General features: G+C 38.3%; 2 protein-coding genes across 7 annotated transcripts in view; one reads left to right on the forward strand and one right to left on the reverse strand.

Moving 5' to 3' along the window:
- The window catches only part of FAM185A (family with sequence similarity 185 member A), a 76,209-nt gene extending 64,888 nt beyond the window's left edge, over window positions 1–11,321 (reverse strand). For all 3 annotated transcript variants that reach the window (XR_007150512.1, XM_047850973.1, XM_047850972.1), the window contains exons 1-2: window positions 10,546–11,321; window positions 7,975–8,084 (exon numbers count right to left, since the gene is read on the reverse strand). Coding sequence is in view for 2 of the 3 variants with exons in the window: in XM_047850973.1 (XP_047706929.1) it covers window positions 7,975–8,084; window positions 10,546–10,996 (561 nt within the window). In the remaining variant the exon portion in view is untranslated. The remainder of the gene's footprint in view (window positions 1–7,974; window positions 8,085–10,545) is intronic.
- A 218-nt stretch (window positions 11,322–11,539) lies between these two features.
- The window catches only part of CCDC146 (coiled-coil domain containing 146), a 114,662-nt gene continuing 107,171 nt past the window's right edge, over window positions 11,540–19,030 (forward strand). For all 4 annotated transcript variants that reach the window (XM_047850779.1, XM_047850781.1, XM_047850778.1 and 1 more), the window contains exon 1: window positions 11,540–11,636. The gene's annotated coding sequence lies outside the window, so the exon portion shown is untranslated. The remainder of the gene's footprint in view (window positions 11,637–19,030) is intronic.

Genomic DNA, 19,030 nt, shown 5'->3' on the forward strand with positions numbered 1-19,030 from the left:
CTAATTTATATTTGTTGGATTTGTCTTTCAAATTATCAACTTTAAATATAAAACTTTATTCTACTAAGGTTTATTAAAGGTCAAATAAACTCATGTTATCTCTGTTCCAATCTGTTAACAAAAGAATGACTTAAAGTAATGGTTAACTTTGTTTGCCTCATAGTTTTCATGGGTAATTGTTAAGATAGCTTTCAAAGTCTTTGGTAACTAAAACATTTAAGTTTTGTTTGCATGATAAATTGAGATAAATTCATTGGATATCTAATGAGATAAAAAGCTAAGACAATAATTACTAAATATGGGCCTTTAGAAAAAGGCACAATAGGCCTTATTTTTGAATGGAATAGTCTTACACTTAAAGGTATTCATATGCATCCTGGTGTTATTGACTATGATTATGAAAATGACATTCAAGTTATGATATCAGCCAATAACCCTTATACTATTCAACCAGGAGATAAAATTGCTCAATTACTTATTCTTCCTTACACAGAGGGCCACAGCAATCCTGTTATCAGAACTGGAGGTTTTGGCAATACTGGAAAGCAATTATATTGGCAAACTTTTTTGAAAGATCCTCGTCCCAAAATACATCTTAAAATTAATAATAAATCTTTTATAGGATTAGTAGACACTGGAGCTGAGGTTACCATCATATCTGAAAAGTTTTGGCCTTCATCTTGGCCTGTTAAGAACATACCTGTAATTTTTACAGGACTTGGCTTCTTGGAATAAAAAGAAGTCAACAGATTATGAGATGTGAAGGACCTGAAGATCAGATAGTAACTCTTAAACCCTATGTGGCTAACATTGCCATTAATCTGTGGGGTAGAGATTTACTTCAACAATGGGGTGCATATATTAATATCCCATCTATATCTACTCAAAATAAAAATATAATATGTGCCATGGGATATGACCCACTGAAGGGATTAGATAAAAATCAACAAGGCATTAAAACACCCCTCGAGATTTTCCCCACACACAAAGCCACAAGGCTAGGATATCCAAATTTATCCTAGTGGCCACTGCCAAAGAACAAAAATATGCGCTGCCTTTAAATGGCTTAATGATGAGCCCATAAGGATAGAGCAGTGGCCGCTTCCTCAAGAAAAACCGGCAGCTTTAAAATCTTTAGTTTCTGAACAATAAGAAGCGGGACATATTGAACCTTAAATTAGTCTCTGGAAATCTCTGGTTTTTGTCATAAAAAAGAAATCTGGAAAATGGAGAATGCTGACTGATCTCTGAGCCCTAAATAAAATCCTACAACATATGGGGGCTCTACAGCCTGGCCTTCCGAGTACAACCTGCTGCTATCCCTCAAGATTGGAAAATTATAATTATTGATCTTAAGGATTGTTTTTTCTCCATTCCCTTAAACCCTAAAGATTCGGAGAGATTTGCGTTCTCCGTTCCTGTAATTAATCATGAGGAGCCCATAAACAGATTTCAATGAAAAGTTTTAACTCAAGGAATGTTAAATAGTCCTACTCTTTGTCAGCTTTTTGTTGCAGAACCTCTCCGATATTTATGATCTCAGTTTCCTCATGCTAAGATCATCCATTACATGGATGACATCCTTTTAGCTTTACCCTAATGACATGATTGGCATGCACTCTTTTTAGCAGCTCAGGCAACCCTCTCAAAATATGGCCTCATTATTTCAGAAGACAAAATTCAATTTGAAGATCCCTTGTTCTATTTAGGTAAAAAATTAGTACAAAATTCAATAATGCCTCAAAATGTTCAAGTTCGTAGAGATACCTTGCATACTTTGAATGATTTCCAGAAGTTATTAGGAGACATTAACTGGTTACATCCTACTCTAGGTATACCTACTTATCAACTGACTCATCTTTTTGATGTACGTAAAGGGGATTCCAGTTTAAATAGCCCTAGAAAATTAACTCTGGAAGCATCCCAAGAATTACAATGGATCGAACAAAAAATTGCTTCCAGTCAGCTTACTCGAATTGACCCCTCACTACCTGTTTCCTTGTTAATTTTACCATCACCTCATTCTCCTATGGGAGTACTTTGGCAGGCTAATGGAATCACAGAATGGATATTTCTTTCCACCAAAGCCTTTAAAAAAGTATCTACATATTTAGACAAAATAGGAATGTTAGTTTTTTTTTTTAATTTATTTTTTTTTCAACGTTTATTTATTTTTGGGACAGAGAGACAGAGCATGAACGGGGGAGGGGCAGAGAGAGAGGGAGACACAGAATCGGAAACAGGCTCCAGGCTCTGAGCCATCAGCCAAGAGCCTGACGCGGGGCTCGAACTCACGGACCGCGAGATCGTGACCTGGCTGAAGTCGGACGCTTAACCGACTGTGCCACCCAGGCGCCCCTGGAATGTTAGTTTTTAAGGGTTGGGAGAAACTTAAGGAAATAACAGCCCACGACCCTGAGACAATTATAGTACCTCTGTCTCATGCACAAATATCCATGGCATATCGGCAATGCATTTCATGGCAACTTGGAGTTGCAGATTATATAGGTCACATAGACAACCATTATCCTAAATCCAAATTAACTGAATTTATCAAAACCACCTCCTTTATCATGCCTCGAATTGTACAATCAGTACCTGTAAATGGACCTAATTATTTTACAGATGCCAACAAATCCAGTTATTCTGCATATTATGGTCCTACTTCTAAATATGTAAAATCCCCATATGCTTCAGTACAAAAGGCTGAACTCTTTACTCTTTGCCATATTTTTATTACTTAAGGATGTATCCTCCTCCATCAATATCTTAACGGATTCAGCCTATTCTAAACAAATGATTGAAAATTTGGGAACCATTAATATTTATTCAGATGGCTCAGAATGGTCTTATTTTTTTGAATACAATATTGTCTCCAACACCAATCCCATCCTATATACATTACTCACAAATGATCTCATTCTGGGGGCGCCTGGGTGGCTCGGTCGGTTGAGCGTCCGACTTGGGCTCAGGTCATGATCTCACGGTCTGTGAGTTCGAGCCCCGCATCAGGCTCTGTGCTGACAGCTCAGAGCCTGGAGCCTGTTTCGGATTCTGTGTCTCCCTCTCTCTCTGCCCCTCCCCTGTTCATGCTCTGTCTCTCTCTGTCTCAAAAATAAATAAACATTAAAAAAAAAATTAAAAAAAAATACCTTTAAATTAAAAAAATGATCTCATTCTGGCCTCCCTGACCCCTTGACAGAAGGAAATGTTACAGCTGATTCCTTATTGGCAGCTCCTATTATTACAACACAAGATTTTCACAATCTGACTCATCTTAATGCTAAAGGCTTAAGTAAACACTTTTCTATTTCCCTTAAACTAGAGAAATTATCACACACTGCCCCACTTGTGGGCCTATTGTCATTCCTCCATACTCTCAGGGGGTTAATCCCAGAGGTCAACAACCTAATGATTTATGACAAATGGATGTTACTCATGTTCTGCAATTTGGTCGCCTTGCATATGTATGTGTATCAATAGATACATATTCTGGTTTTGTATGGACTACACCTTTGTCAGGAGGAAAAAACGGCCTGTGTTATTCAGCACCTTTTAGAAGCATTTGCCACAATGGGACTCCCCCAGAATCTTAAAACTGACAATGGCCCTGCTTATACTTCTCACACTTTTCTTATATTTTGCCAAAAATGGGGGATTTATCATACTACAGGCATTCCTTTACAATCGACAAGATCAAGCTATTATTGAACATACTAATCATACATTAAAAACCATGTCACAAAAACAAAAACTTGGGGATATGACCTTGAATCCAAAGAATCAATTAATGAAAGCATTATTTACACTTAAGTTTTTGGATTTAAGAGGTGAACAAAAGCTCACTGCAGCTGAAAAACATCACACAGTCTCTAATACCAGACCCTTTGTACAACCAATATTTTGGAAAAATGATAATAACCAATGGTGCCCTGGGTATGTTAAATTGTGAGGTCGAGGATTTGCTCTTATATCCACAGATGACGGGGCTATCTGGCTCTCAGCCTGGCAATTAAAACCACAATATGAACAGATGGGCGAACAGAAAAAGAGTTGACAATTTTCGACCACTGGACCTGGAGCAAGAGATTACAAAAAAAACCAAAACAAAACAAAGCCAAACCTCTGACATGGGGTCAGATGAAGAAGATGACTCTAGAAGCAGAACAGATCCTCCAAAAAACAGGAACACCTAAGCCTCTACTACTCTGTTCATTGCCATGATGTCGGTTCTTACCCTAATCGTGAGCACTAAAGAGAATCACACATATTGGGCTTATATTCTAAATCCACCTCTTAATAGATTAATTACATGGGATGATCCCTCTTTCCCAGTTTATGTAAATCATTCAGTCTGGTTGCCTGGACCTTATGATAATAGAGGCCCATTTAAACCAGAAGAAGAAGGAAAATAATCCCTGAATATTCTGTAGGTGCAGATGGGCCACCTATATGCTTTGGAACAGGTGAACACTGTGTTACAGTTCATTCACAGGCATGGATAACAAAAATACCCAATGGGACTAATGTCTCTATATTGTGTTTATTACCGGGAGTCTCCATGAGAAGTCAAAGAATTACATAGAATCACCCTCCTAAATTGTCTCGATGTCAATTAAGAAAGATTATAAATCCTGAGGAATGGGTTAATTGGGAGCTCTGTAGAGGAGAGATTAATAGAGTTCTTCTTAATACTTCCAAAGGAAGCATCATGAATTGGGCCTCTGTAGGCTCTGTTCGGACCAAATACTCCAAAAGAGAGCTCCGATGGCGTCGATATCAAGACAACATCATTTCAGAAGTAACATCTGAACCCATTGTATGGCATGAAGGAGGGATGGCTCCCCCCAGCCCACGTTTACCTGATGCGCCAGTTCATTCAGAACTTTGGAAAATTAGTACTAGATTATTAGGCATGGCCACTTGGAAAGGCCACTTAATGAATATTTCAAATAAATTCTCCATCTCTTTTAGATTAATGAGACTCATAAAATCCAAGCATGTGTCAGACTTCCTTCTCTGTTTATATTAGGCATGCCTCATTGGGACCCTGATAACAATCTTCTTACTTGCCATAATTGTTCTTTTGATACTTGTCTTAATTCTACTATTTCTCTTAACCAGGAAAAACAAAGCTTATATAACCTTAAGGCACATAATGGGGTTTGGATGCCTGTAATCATGGATCAGCTTTGGCAACACTCCCCTGAAATGTTACTCATGGATGAAATATTGAAACATATCTTACACCGCAGCCTACGGTTTGTAGCTTTACTGGTAACTGCTGTACTTGGGATTATAGCTATTACAGCAACAGCAGCAACAGCCAGTTTTGTGCTACATCAGACTGTACAAACCACCCACTTTGTACAAAACTGACATCAAGATTCAGAAAGGCTGTGGAACAGCCAACGGATGATCGATAGCCGAATAGAGAGCCAATTATCTGACTTGCAACAAGCTGTTCTTTTTCTAGGAGATCAATTGATTAGTTTACAACAAGAGATAAAGCTTCAGTGTGATTGGAACATAACCACCTTTTGTGTCACCCCCATGTATATAATCAATCTAAGATATCATGGGACCTGGTGCGTCGACACCTTCTTAATCAAGGCAATACCTCTGCTGATATAGCTCAATTACAAAAGGACATTTATGAAACATTCAAAAATAAACTTGAGATGATTTCTGGTGCTCCTTCTCTATCTGAGATAACTAATAGAATCTCGGAATTGAATCCAATGACTTATATAAAACCCTTAAGCTTTTCTGCGATTGGTATTTTTATATTAATCTTTGTCTTATTACTTTGCATATACCTAGTCTGGAGAAGAGGACAGCAACGAAGCGGAGAATAGGCTCTTTGCAAGAGCCTCTGTCTTTGCTTTCCAGCTTTGCCAAATGAAAGAAAAGGGGGAGATGTGGGAGATGCAGGAGAGAAGCATCAAAGGAAAAGACTTCAAAAGGGAAGGGCTGGAGAAGGTGCAAGGCCTTATGACATGTTTACACAGCTGAACACTGCTGAGGCTCATAAGGAACGCCTAGAGCCATTAACATTGTCAAAGGCCGGATCCTCCTTCACACCTGACCCTTCCTAGTGATATAGAAACCAGTTAACTCGAAATTCAACCTTGAAAAGCTAAACCATTAGATTGATTAACACACTTGCTTGGCTGACTTTATGCACATAGCCTTTAGCAATTATCCTAATAAAAAGAAGCTTCATTCTGGAGTCAGGGCCTCATTCCCACTAGAGTATGAGGACCTTCACTTAACTGCACTTTTGTTTTCAGACTCATCTTTTGTGATCCGGCCATACTTCCTGCAACAGAAGGTATGCAAATAAAAGTGGCTGCAAAAAACAAATGATGTAAAAATTTTTAAATGCATCAAATTAAACATTCTAGTTAGTGTTTATGAATCTAAAAATGAAAATGTTTTGCAATTATGAAGCAAAGGTGACTGACTTCTCTTCAACAAAATTATATGCCGTCAAAGTTCACAAAAGTACTTGACAATGCAAGTGTAAGAAGTAGCAGTAGAAATGAAAAGCTAGCGCCTATCAGAGATGTAGTTGAAATCATTTAGAGCTGAGACCAATCTAATTTTAAGAAAATTAAATAAAAAAGTGTTATTACAGGAAGCTGGATGGCTCAGTCGGTTAAGTGTCTGACTTCAGCTCAGGTCATGATCTCACGGTTCGTGAGTTCGACTCTCACGTCAGGCTCTGTGCTGACAGCTCAGAGCCTGGAGTCTGCTTCAGATTCTATGTCTCTCTCTCTCTCTCTCTCTGCCCCTCCCGCCCCTCACTCTTTCTCCCTCTCTCTCTCTCTCTCTTAAAAATAAACGTTAAAAATTTTTTTTTAAGTGTTATTACAAAACAAGATGAATCCTTTGTTGTTTAGCACAAATACCTACTTAATCCTTAAATAATGAGCTACTTGATACATTAAAAATGTGACTACTATTTTAAGCATATTTTTATTTTTTTAATTTATTTTTATTTTTAATTTATTTTTCTTTTTTTAAATTTAAATCCAACTTAGCTAACATAAAGTGTTATAATGATTTCAGGAATAGAATTTATTGATTCATCACTTACATATAACATCCAGTGTTCATCCCAACCAGTGTCCTCCTTAACGCCCATTGCCCATTTAGCCAATCTTCCCACCCAACACGCTTCCAGCAACCTCAGTTTGTTCTCTGTATTTAAGAGTCTCTTATAGTTTGTCTCCCTCTCTGTTTTTATCTTATTTTTTCCTTCCCTTCACCTATGTTCATCTGTTCTGTTTCTTAAATTCCACATATGAGCGAAATCATATATTTATCTTTCTCTAAGTTATTTCATTAAGCATATTTTTAGTGCTTAAGGCCCTTTCCTTACTCTTTAATAAACAGAATAAAACCGTTTGTTAAAACGAAAATTTCTTTAACTTAATAAGATCTCAGAATACTAAGAATGTATTATTAGTTTCACTGTACACTTTAAAATGAAATTTAAAAGAAAAATGAGGATGGGCCACATGGGTGGCTCAGTCTGTTAAGCATCTGACTTCAGCCTTAGGTCACAATCCCACAGTCTCTGAGTTCAAGCCCTGCATCAGGCTCTCTGCTGTGAGCCCAGAGCCCACTTTGGATCCTCTGTCTCCCTCTCTCTCTCTCTCTGCCTCTCCACTGCTCTCGTATGCACACTCGTGCTCTCAAAAGTAAATAAACATTAAAAAAAATTTTTTAATTAAAAAAATAAAGAAAAATGAGGAAAACCTTCAGAGTTGCTACAACCTCTGGACTTTCAGAACAGAACTGATTTCAAGGTAAAATTTCTGCCAGAAATGTCTGAAAGATGAATAAATAATACTTAACATTCTCAACATGATACTCAGAATAATAGCTTTATTTTGATACTGCAGCTCAAAGTTTAAGGTTTTTTAAAACAGTAAGATTGAAACACAATTAGAAAAATTTTCATACCTTAACAGACTGTAAGATGCCAGTCCCCTGCTCAGTTTCAATTTTGCAATTATCACACTCAATATTTTGGACTTTTACACAGCCAGACCCTGATGACTTGATATTCAAATCTAGAAATAAAAAAAAAAGAAAAGAAAAAGAAAAAGCAAATTAGTACTATGGCTAATGAGCTCCAAAGCATTTTAGTAACCCCTAGAAATCCAGCTCCTGAGTTATGTTCATAATATTACTGAACTCTGGAGAGAGCACAGTTGTCAGCACCTAAGGGGTCCCACCACAGCAACAGGACCAGATGTAGTGCCCTTTTCTGCTTGTTTTAAGAAATAAAGCAGTGATTTCTGTTGACCTGTATCACCTAAAGAGAAAGTAAGTAATATAGGAGACAAGTCAGGGAGGTCATCAGAGACTCTAGTTATTATAGACATTCCTGGGAAAGATCATAGAAGCCTCTTCCCCACTGAGACAACACATACACACAGACACACACACAGAGGTTCGAATAAGAATATAGCAAGTTAAAAAGTCATTATGAGGGGCGCCTGGGTGGATTAGTTGGTTAAGCATCCGACTTTGGCTCAGGTCATGATCTCATAGTTTGTGGGTGGGTTTGAGCCCCACATCGGGCTCTGTGCTGACAGCTCAGAGCCTGGAGCTTGTTTCGGCTTCTGTGACTCCCTCTCTCCGTCCCTCCCCTGCTCACGCTCTGTCTCTGTCTCTCAGAAAATAAATAAATGTTAAAGAAAAAAAAAATTTTAAGTCATTATGGTAAACTGAATATGCCAGTTAGCCTCTTCTCATATTCATGAAGATTTAAAGATTTGTTCTGAAATCTCCTATAAATTAAAAGCATGTACAGGAATAGTATGTATCTGTGTTTGTTGCCCCACACACAAACTACTGGGGCTTAATATCACAATTTTAATAGTTATGGCATAAAAAATTTTCTACAGTTTTGTATATAGCAGTCTCTATAAAGGTTTAATAAACAGCAATATTAGAATAATCTAAATTATACAAACCAACAGTTTTACCCCATCTTTACATGGAAATAAATGTAACCAAGAAACGTTTACCCAGTTAAGTAGTGTTGCAACATAGCCTTCATCCAAGGCAGTGTTGACAGACATGGAGAGAAAGAAACATACTCTAAATACACTCTACCCACCCCGCCCCCCACTAGGTAGGTAGAGAAGTTAAGGCCAGACACTGAGTGGTAACAACGCTACTCTTATCTACTCACAGAAACAGGTATAAACAAACTGGAGGAACAAGTAAGTATGAAGAAAACTGAATTATGTTGATTTAAGGAGCTCGTGTATAGACATGTAGAAAATGGTAAATTGGAAATGGGATTCTGGCTCTAAAAAGAGGAATCTACCAAAAAAAAATGAGGTTAAGGATCATCAATATGAATGGTTTCACTTTTATCTGCGCTACCATAAAAATTTTGCTTAACTCTATTTCGATACTTAGTCCATTTTTTATTATGATAATATAACGGGAAATCTTTCTCCCCAACCCAGAGGGTTCTATTTTGAGGTTAGGGTCTCTTATTCATCTAGACTAGTTTAAAGAAGTTGAGAAGCAGTAAAGCATAGTGGTTGAGCAGACTGCAGTCAATTCCCATTCCAGCTCCACCACTTTATATCTGAGAGATAGCTGATCTATCCCCATGAGAACAGAAGTTTCACGAAGGCATGGATGTTTTCTATTTTGTCACCCACAATAAACACTTGATGAAACTTGCTATCTCTCCCACTTCCTTAGGTGAAACAGTGCCAATAACAGTATCTATAGCGCAATTGTAAGGGTTAGAAAAGACTATCTTAGAAGTGTTAGCTGCTGTCATGATCATCATTAGTATCATCCTTCAGTCAGGAAGGAGAGCCTGGGGAGACTTCCCTAGAACAATGTGTACACACTGGCTTGCATTTGAGAAATATCATGGAGCCCAAATACTCAGAAACATTGCAGGCATTATCAACTGAAGTTTCCCAGGCAGTTTTACTGTGTGTGCGTGCGTGCGTGCGTGTGTGTGTGTGTTTTCAAAGACTGCTACTCATGGAAAATTTACAATGGAGACGTATCAGTAAAAGGTTGGGTGCCTATTTGAAAGCGAACACTTGGTCCAGGTTAGATATGGAACATCCTATAGACAGAGCTGTTTTGGAACAGACCCCAGGCTGTGAGCACTGAATGGATTGTCAAGAAACTACAACCCTGAAAAATTAACCACTTTGCTACTGACAAAGTGCAGTGACAGAAAAATTAGGAACTAAGTGCCAAAGGAGAATATAAGGGTTCCACAAATAATATTTGACTTAGATTATTCCATATGAGGTTTCCAATGTCTTTAACTGCGAACCTGATGTCTAACTTTCACCAGGAAACCCACAGTAGAACAAGAAAAAACAAACAAAAAGAAAAAGGGAGAGCAGGTTCCGAGGGCGGACAATAGTAAATTAGGTTGGAAAGTCAAAGGAACCAATGAAAAGTGCACGTCTGCCCAATTTCAGAAGGTCGCCGGCTGTGCCCTGGGACCCAAACCCGTTTTCACTTCACTTCACTTGCCAAACTTCAGGGGCGCGTTCACCTCCACGGACGCCTGGGGGTCGATGGTGTCAGACACGATGGTTACCTCCTTCAGCGCCTCGTCGTATTTCACCTGCAGGCCGGCCATGCCCCGCGCCCCGCCTTCCGCTGATCTCACCGCGACCAGCACGCGGTCACCGTCGGGGTAGGTGAGGGGGTCCAGGGGCCTCACGGCCAAATGGCACGGAAGCCGCGCCCGCAGCCGACCGAATGGGCTCACTAGCAGCGCCCACTCCTTCAGAGCCTGGCGCGCAAGGCCTGGCCGAGAGACTGTGGGTTCGGACCCAGGCTGGCGCTGGCCCCCACCTGAGCCGTACTCCCGGGCCGAACCAGCCCGACACGCCCAGCTACCCGCAGCTCTGCCGGCCCCAACTCGGAGCTGGCTGAGCCGGAGGCGGCCCAACCCCCAGCCCGAGCAGGGGGCGAACATGGCGCGCCCCTCTCGTGCTCCCTCTAATCCCCTCAACCACACGCCGGTCTCGCCACCAGCCAGTCAACCTGACGACTACGCCTACTCAAGTCAAAGGGGGGTCGTTTGAGAGGATTTGTTGAAGCAACAGCAAGACTGACCACTTTCTCTGGCAATTTAAACCTCAATAGCACACGCCTCACCGGCAAGTTGAAATTTCAAAGCTCTAAGTATCTACTCTGACTTGGACTCCTCGCCTGCGCCCTCCCCTTTCGCAAAGGTGCATGGGATAGGTAGTTTCAAAGGGGACGATAGGTCCGAAGGGCTTTGAGCAGCTTAGAAACTACATATCCCAGGAGGCAATGCGCAGGGTAGAAAGGGTAGTAAGACCACGTGTTAGACCCGCCTCCGAGGGCGTGCGCTGCTGGCCTGAAGCCCATTAGCCATTGGAGGAATAGGGAAAAAAAAAAAAAATCTACTTGGGAATCCAACTGGCCAATGGAAAGCGCGGAAGAAACAAGGTGGGCAGGACTGCGTGGTTTCCTTGGATACCCGGGACGCGACTACTTTGATAGAGGGTGGAGCTCTGGAGTGAGACCCTGGAGGCCCTAACCCACGGAGAAATATAGGAACTAAATAAGGATCAGGACCAAGTTAAGGGGTAAGAAACTGCGCTTTTAAAAAGTGAGAACTAGATGCAAACTAAAGTACCCTCGGTGGGTGGTTAGATCCAAACTTCACTAAACTAGTGGGGGTTACCCTGAGATGGAGAATCCCTGGGCAAGAGGGTAAAGACCCAGGTTGGTGTTTTTTGATGAACTCCCTCTTTTGATAACAAATTTAGGAATAGCATTAGAGCCCTGCCTTCTTCCTGATCCTAAGTGATCTTAAGCCAGTCATTGAACGTCTCTGGGTTTTAATTGCTTGTCCTTAAAACGAGGTCAATAATACTTTCCTTGTCTTTCCTCAGAGTTTTTGTAAGGATCAAATGATATAAATGGATGTGAACATGAGGCACAGGCTACAAAATTGCCGTGAAAATTACTGTATTTTTATTTTAGGGATAGCACTGACTCTTAGTAACAAAGAAATATCTGAGAGATCGGGACTTGTGTTGACAGCAGCATTGATCTCTTTGACTACAAATGCTCCTACAGAGAAAAATCAGTCAGCATAGTGCAATGAGAAGAGCATGGGACTATTTCCTGGCTCTGTCACCTGGCTCTTTATTTGCGTCTCCTGGATCTCTTTTTTCAGCTTTAAGATGAAGAAGGATTGTACTAAATGACTCTGTAAGGCATTTTTATCTTCTATAATTCTGTGGGCAATTTTAAAAATGGAAAAAAAACCCCACGAGATTTATTTCCTGCTTGCCGACATATCTCTCCCTTTCTGTGCCCCTTCCTCCTCCTACCAGTTATTCCCTAAGTTCTTTAGTAAAGACAAACTTCAAGCAATGATGTTTAATAAAATGCAAGGGCTGAAACCAAATGTCTTAGAAAACTGAAGCCCTTGGCCAAGTGCAAATTACTGGGAGGTATAGTGATAGACTAGCTAAGTCCTAATGAACTTGGCTAAAGTCCTCATGGTCCCAGGTCACAGGGTTCTCTGCCAGCCATTACCTTTTTAAAAATTCAGTGTTTTCTTAGGTTATCATTTGCTCTTTTCTGTCCTCCTAGTTCTTTCTCCCTCCTTATTCTCCCTCCTACTGAAGACTTATGATAGATGCTTAGCTTTTAGGTTCACCAAGTTCCTGCTATATACTAGTTCTGTCCTTGGCTTTGTGTTTCATTTGGTCATAATTATTCAAACTGCTCTTCAAACTGTGTTTTTAATGAAAACCCACAGGGATAACTTTGAAAATCAATTTGAAAAAGGCATTGGTTTAAGCAAGTTAAGAATGCACTCACATCTGTTGTGCACATGCCAAATATTTTTAGATTAACTAGGAATACCTACCAGATTATTTTGTTTCTATGGTAATATTTCCTTGTGAGAACAGCCAAGTTAATGGAATTGGCAAATGAACCATAGTTGTCTATGTGGCAAAATCATTGTTTGATTATTTTCAAATAAAGCTAAAGAAAAGTGACTGAAAAACTGCTTTTCTGATTATAGGAGTGATCTCATGTGATCTCACAGTTTGTGACTTTGAGGCCTACATTGGGCTCTGTGCTGACACCTGAGAGCTGGGTACCTGCTTCAGATTCTGTGTCTCCCTCTCTCTCTTCCCCTCTCCCACTCACGTTCTGTCTCTCTCTCAAAAATAAACATTAAAAAAAATTTTTTAATGTGTATACATGACCTGGAAATTATACTTCTGGGGATTTAATGTAAGCATAAAACTATGGATGTTCAAAAAACTTACGTTCAAAGAATTTTGTTTTATAGAGTTACTTATGATAATGAAGAAGTGAAGCAATTTAAATGTCCAGAAATAGTCGTAGTTACATAAATCAGTATATATCTGGAATATTCTGCAACAATTTAAAATTATATTCTGAAGAATATTCAATGATATAGGAAAACTTCCATAATATAATTGGAAAGGAAAAACCTCCAGTTCTCTTTCTGTGTGTTTCTCCATTACTCTCACACTACTACCACACTCACAACACTTCTGCTGATACTCTGGGTGTTCTGCAGTTTAACTCAATTCTAACACCATCTACCTGTAAATAGTGTCAGATCCCACAGGTTAAGGGCTCAGTTCCACAAGACTGCTCTCACCTACTTGATATGCCAATTACATGTAGTGGTCCCTGGGTTACCCACAACTTCTGTCTGATTTGGCTACAAATCAGAGGTTCCCACAACCCCTTCTCAGTTTTTATTATTATTTTTAAATGTTTATTATTGAGAGAGAGAGGGCAAGCAGGGGAGGGGCAGAGAGAGAGGGAGACAGAGAATCTGAAGCAGGCTCCACGCTGTCAGAACAAAGCCCAATGTGGGGCTCAAACTGACAAACTGTGAGATCATGACCTGAGCCAAAGTCAGATGCTCAACTGACTGAGCCACCCAGGCACCCCAACCCCCTTCTCAGTTTTGATGAACTTGCTAGAGTGGTTCTTAGAACTCAGGAAAACATGTTTACCAGTTTATTAAAAGATATGATGAAGGATACAGATGAACAGCCTGATGAAGAGATACATAGGGTGAGGTCTGGGAGGGTCCCTAGAACAGGAGTTTCTGTCTCCCTGGGGTTGGGGTGTGTCTCCTTCCTTGTGTGGATTTGTCTGCCTACATGGAAGATCTACATACCCCATACTATTGGGATTTTTATGGAGGCTTCATCAAGTAGGCATGATGAATCATTAATCCCATTTTCAGCCCTTCTTTCTTCTTAGGAGAATGGAGGCAGGGCTGAAAATTCCAAACTTCTAATCATGGTTTGTGCTCTCCAAACCCTCATCCAGGAGCCATCCAGGAGCCCACCCAAAGTCACCTCATTAGAACGAAAGGTAATCCTACCACACCCAGAAATTACAAGGGTTTCAGGAGCCCTGTGCCAGGAACCAAGGAGAGATCAATATATATTTTTTCTATTATCTCACAGTAATATTAAGTGAAAAGAGTAGAATGCCAAATTGTATGTTTAGTATGATCTCAATTCTATAATAATAATAATAGTAATTTTAAAATAAAATTGTATTTAAAATATATTCCATTGAAACAATTCCAACTTGATAACAATGGTTATCTCTAAGTAGTGAGATAATTAATTTTTAATTTTTTGTGTATAAACATATATTACATCTATAATTTTAAAATATTAAAAGCATTTCTTAAAATACATTGTTTCCTAAGACTAACTCAAATAATGAAATAGGTGGAGAATTTCTTACTATCTAAATTTAAGTGCCCATTAAGATTTTATTTAATAATTGTTAATAGATGGACAGCAGAGGGCATGAGAGAGTTTTCAGAAAAATGTAACTTAAAGAATTCTGGAATTCTTCAGTGAGGGAAGCCCTAGGAATTTGCTAACTTTCTCCATTATAAACTTTTAAAATAAATATATCTTATGGCTTTTATTCTTCTTATGAAATCTTAATAAATCAATAATATAAACTAATAACTGACAGTACTAAGAAGTATTTAATGAACACATAGGTAGCCTCATTTGAAATCTACATGTTATTTCCATGCAGATGATGTACTGGAAAAAGTTTGTTATTTCATGCAGTCAAATTCCCCCACTTTAAACACCTTGAGAATTTGCCTATGTTACAAATATTCTCGAGTACTTTGTATGCTAAAACAATATGTATTTGTGTGTATATGTGTTTGTGTGTCTAAGATAATATTTTATTGCAACCAAAGTTTACTCATAATAGAAAAATTTTTAAAGCTAACTTAGGCAAGAGTTCTTGTATGTGCTAACACTTAACGCCATTTCTACAAGATAGCAATAGTGTTTCAACCATTCACACAGTGGTAGCACTGAGTAGAAATATCAGTTACATTTTATATATTTTGAGACAACGCTGTTAGTTATGTATGGGTTCAAGATTCATATTGCTTCCTGATAAATTTTCTTTTTTGTCATTAAGTAATGACCCTCTTTATCTCTAGTATTGCTTTCTGTCTTTTTAAAGTTTATTTTTATTTATTTTGAGAGAAAGATAGAGAGCAAGCAGGGGAGAGGCAGAGAGAGGGAGACAGAATCCCAAGCAGGCTCTGCACCCTCAGCACAGAGCCCCATGAGGGGCTTAAACTCACAAACCATGACATCATGACCTGAGCCAAAGTCAAGGGTCAGATGCTCAACTGACTGAGCCACTCAGGCGCCCCACTTTCTGTCTTGATACATATTTTTACCTAAAAATATTTTCATTCTTTTACTTCAAACCTGTGACCTTATAATTGGGGCTTGTGTCTTATAAACAGAATACAGCAGGATATTTTAAAACCAATTTGAGAATCTGTCTCAATAGGTAAATTAATCCACTTACATTTTTTGTAATTACTCTTTCATTTGTATGTATTCTTACCATCTTATTTTGTGTTTTCTATTAATATTTCTTTTTTGCTTTTTTCAGGGTGGGGTCCTCTTTTTTCTCTATTCATTTAGTCTATATATTTTTCTTTATTCACCTGTTTCCTCTAATCAATCAGTACCTTCATCCTCCTTTTGAACAATGGAATTCTTTAACATCAGTTTTTTTCTTTTCCATCTTTCATGTCATATTGCCTTGTATATTTTAGTTTCACTTTGTTTTTTGAGGCCACACAAGTAGTTGTTATTGTTTTTTATATTTTGTGCTTGTTTGAATTTAGCAACATTTACCAATTTATTTGCTCACTTCTTTCCTTCTAGATTTAGTTTTGTTTTTACTGAAGTATATATTTTTTTTTAATTTTTTTTTCAACGTTTTTTATTTTATTTTTGGGACAGAGAGAGACAGAGCATGAACGGGGGAGGGGCAGAGAGAGAGGGAGACACAGAATCGGAAACAGGCTCCAGGCTCTGAGCCATCAGCTGAGAGCCCGATGCGGGGCTCGAACTCACGGACCGCGAGATCGTGACCTGGCTGAAGTCGGACGCTTAACCGACTGCGCCACCCAGGCGCCCCTGAAGTATATTTTTATATTTATTCAATGGATCTCTGAGTAATTTCTTCAGACTTTGTCTGAAAATGTCTTTATTTTGCCCTTTTAAATAATAGGTTAGTTGACAGTTACCGTTTCTCAGTACTTTGAAGAAGTACAGTTTTTGCTAATGACAAGTCTTCTATCTGTCTAACTTAGTTCTTTTGTAGAGACAAAAGAACTTGGTTGCTTTTAGAATTTTTTTTTCTTTGTTTAGATGGTCTACAGTTTTAGCACTTTGTGTAAGTTCATTTCTTTTGTTTGCTTTTCTTGGTTTTATTTTTATTTTTTTTAATTTTTTTTAAACGTTTATTTATTTTTGAGACAGAAAGAGACAGAGCATGAATGGGGGGAGGGTCAGAGAGAGAGAGGGAGACACAGAATCTGAAACAGGCTCCAGGTTCCGAGCTGTCAGCACAGAGCCCAACGCGGGGCTTGAACTCACGAACCGTGAGATCATGACCTGTGCTGAAGTCGGACGCTTAACCGACTGAGCCACCCAGGCGCCCCTGCTTTTCTTGGTTTTAAAGAAAAACAGTAAAATTCATTTTTTAGGTGGACAGCTCTATTAATTCTGGCAAATGTATACTGTGACATAACCACCATGACAATCAAGATGTAGAACTTTTCCATCATTGCCAAAAGCTCCCTCATGCCACTTTATAGTCACTCTTTCTCCCCCAACACCCAGTCCGTGGCAAACACTGATCTATCCTTATACTTTTGCCTTTGCCAGAAACTCATATAAATGGAATCATATAATACATAGCCTTTTGACTTAATATAATGTATTTGAGATTCACCCATGTTGTTGAATGTAGCAGTAGTTTATTCTTTTTTATTTCTGAGTTGAATTCCATTGTATGAACAGTATGAAAACAATCTGTTTCCAGTTTGGGGCATTTCCCATTTGGGGTGAATATTAATAAAGCCAATATAAACATTTGTGTACAGCTTTTTAATAGATGTATATCCTCATTTCCTTTGAATAAGTGCATATGAATGAATGGCTGGGTCATTTGATAAATGTATGTTTAGCTTTATAAGAAATAAGTAAACTTTTCCAAAGAAGCTATACAGTTTTGTATATTAGCAGTACGTGAGAGTTCCAGTTGCTCCACATCCTCACCAACATTTGGTATTGCCACTTTTTTTAAAACAGTCTAATAAGTGTGTAATTATATCCCATTGTGATTTTTATTTGCATTTCCCCAATTACTAATGAAGTGAGCATATTTTCACATTCTTATTTGCCATTTGTATATCTTCTTAGGTTAAGTATGTGTTCGAATCTTTTGCCCATTTTTAAAATTGGTCTGTTTGATTTCCTGTTATTGAGTGATGAGATTTCTTTGTATTTCTCAATACCAGTCTTTTATCAGATACATTGTTTGCATATATTTTCTTCCTATCTGTGACTTGTTTTCAGTTTCCCAATACCATCTTCTGAAGAGCAGATCTCCTAGATTGTGAAAAATTCCAAAATATCTATTTTTACCTTTATGATTTATAAAAATCTTGGGGAAAAAAAACTTTCTCCAAACCAAGGTTGTGAATATTTTCTCTTATGTTTTCTTCTGAACATTTTTTATTGTAGATTTTACATTTAGGTATGTACCTCATTTCAGTTTACTTTTTGTAAATGATGCAGGGTATGGTTTGAGGTGTGTGCATTCTTCTACATAAGGATGTCCAGTTGTTCCAGCATAATTTGTTGAAAAATATGATCATCTCAATGCATTAACAAAAATTAGCCAAATTCATTACCCATTTCTGTTAAAAACTCTCCATGAACTTGGAGTAGGAGGAAACTTCCTCCACCTCACAGGCAGCTATGAAAACTTACAATTGATACCATACTTAACTATAAAAGACTGAATGCTTTCCCTGTTAAGATGTGGAACAAAGAGAGAATGTTCACTCTCACTATTTTTGTTCTGCATTGTACTGGAGATCCTACATTGTGGAATAAGGCAATACAAAGAAATAAAAGGAATCTACATTGGAAATGAAGAAGTAAAATTGTGTTTATTTGCAGAAAGCACAATCATGTCAGTAGAAAGTTCCAAGGTATATTATGCAGAGCTACTGAATTAATAAAAATGTTTCACAAGGTTATAAGGCACAAGGTCAATGACAAAACCAGTTGTATTTCTAAGGACTAACAATGGCATTTGGAAATTGAAATTTAAAAACAATACAATAGCATACAAAATGTGAAATACTTAGGGATACATTTAACAAAACATATACAAGACCTATCTTCTGAAAGCCATAAGACATTGCTGAAGAAACTGAAGATGATCTAAATAAGTGGGGAGAATGTTTGAGGAACAATAAGACTCAACATTAAGATGGCATATCACCCCACACTAATGTATTGATTCACTGCTCAGTCAAAATTGCAGTAGGCTTTTTAAAAAAAATAGAAATTGACAAGTCGCTTCTAAAATATATATGGGA

Source organism: Prionailurus viverrinus, chromosome A2 (genome assembly GCF_022837055.1).
Source record: "Prionailurus viverrinus isolate Anna chromosome A2, UM_Priviv_1.0, whole genome shotgun sequence".
Taxonomy (NCBI): domain Eukaryota; kingdom Metazoa; phylum Chordata; class Mammalia; order Carnivora; family Felidae; genus Prionailurus; species Prionailurus viverrinus.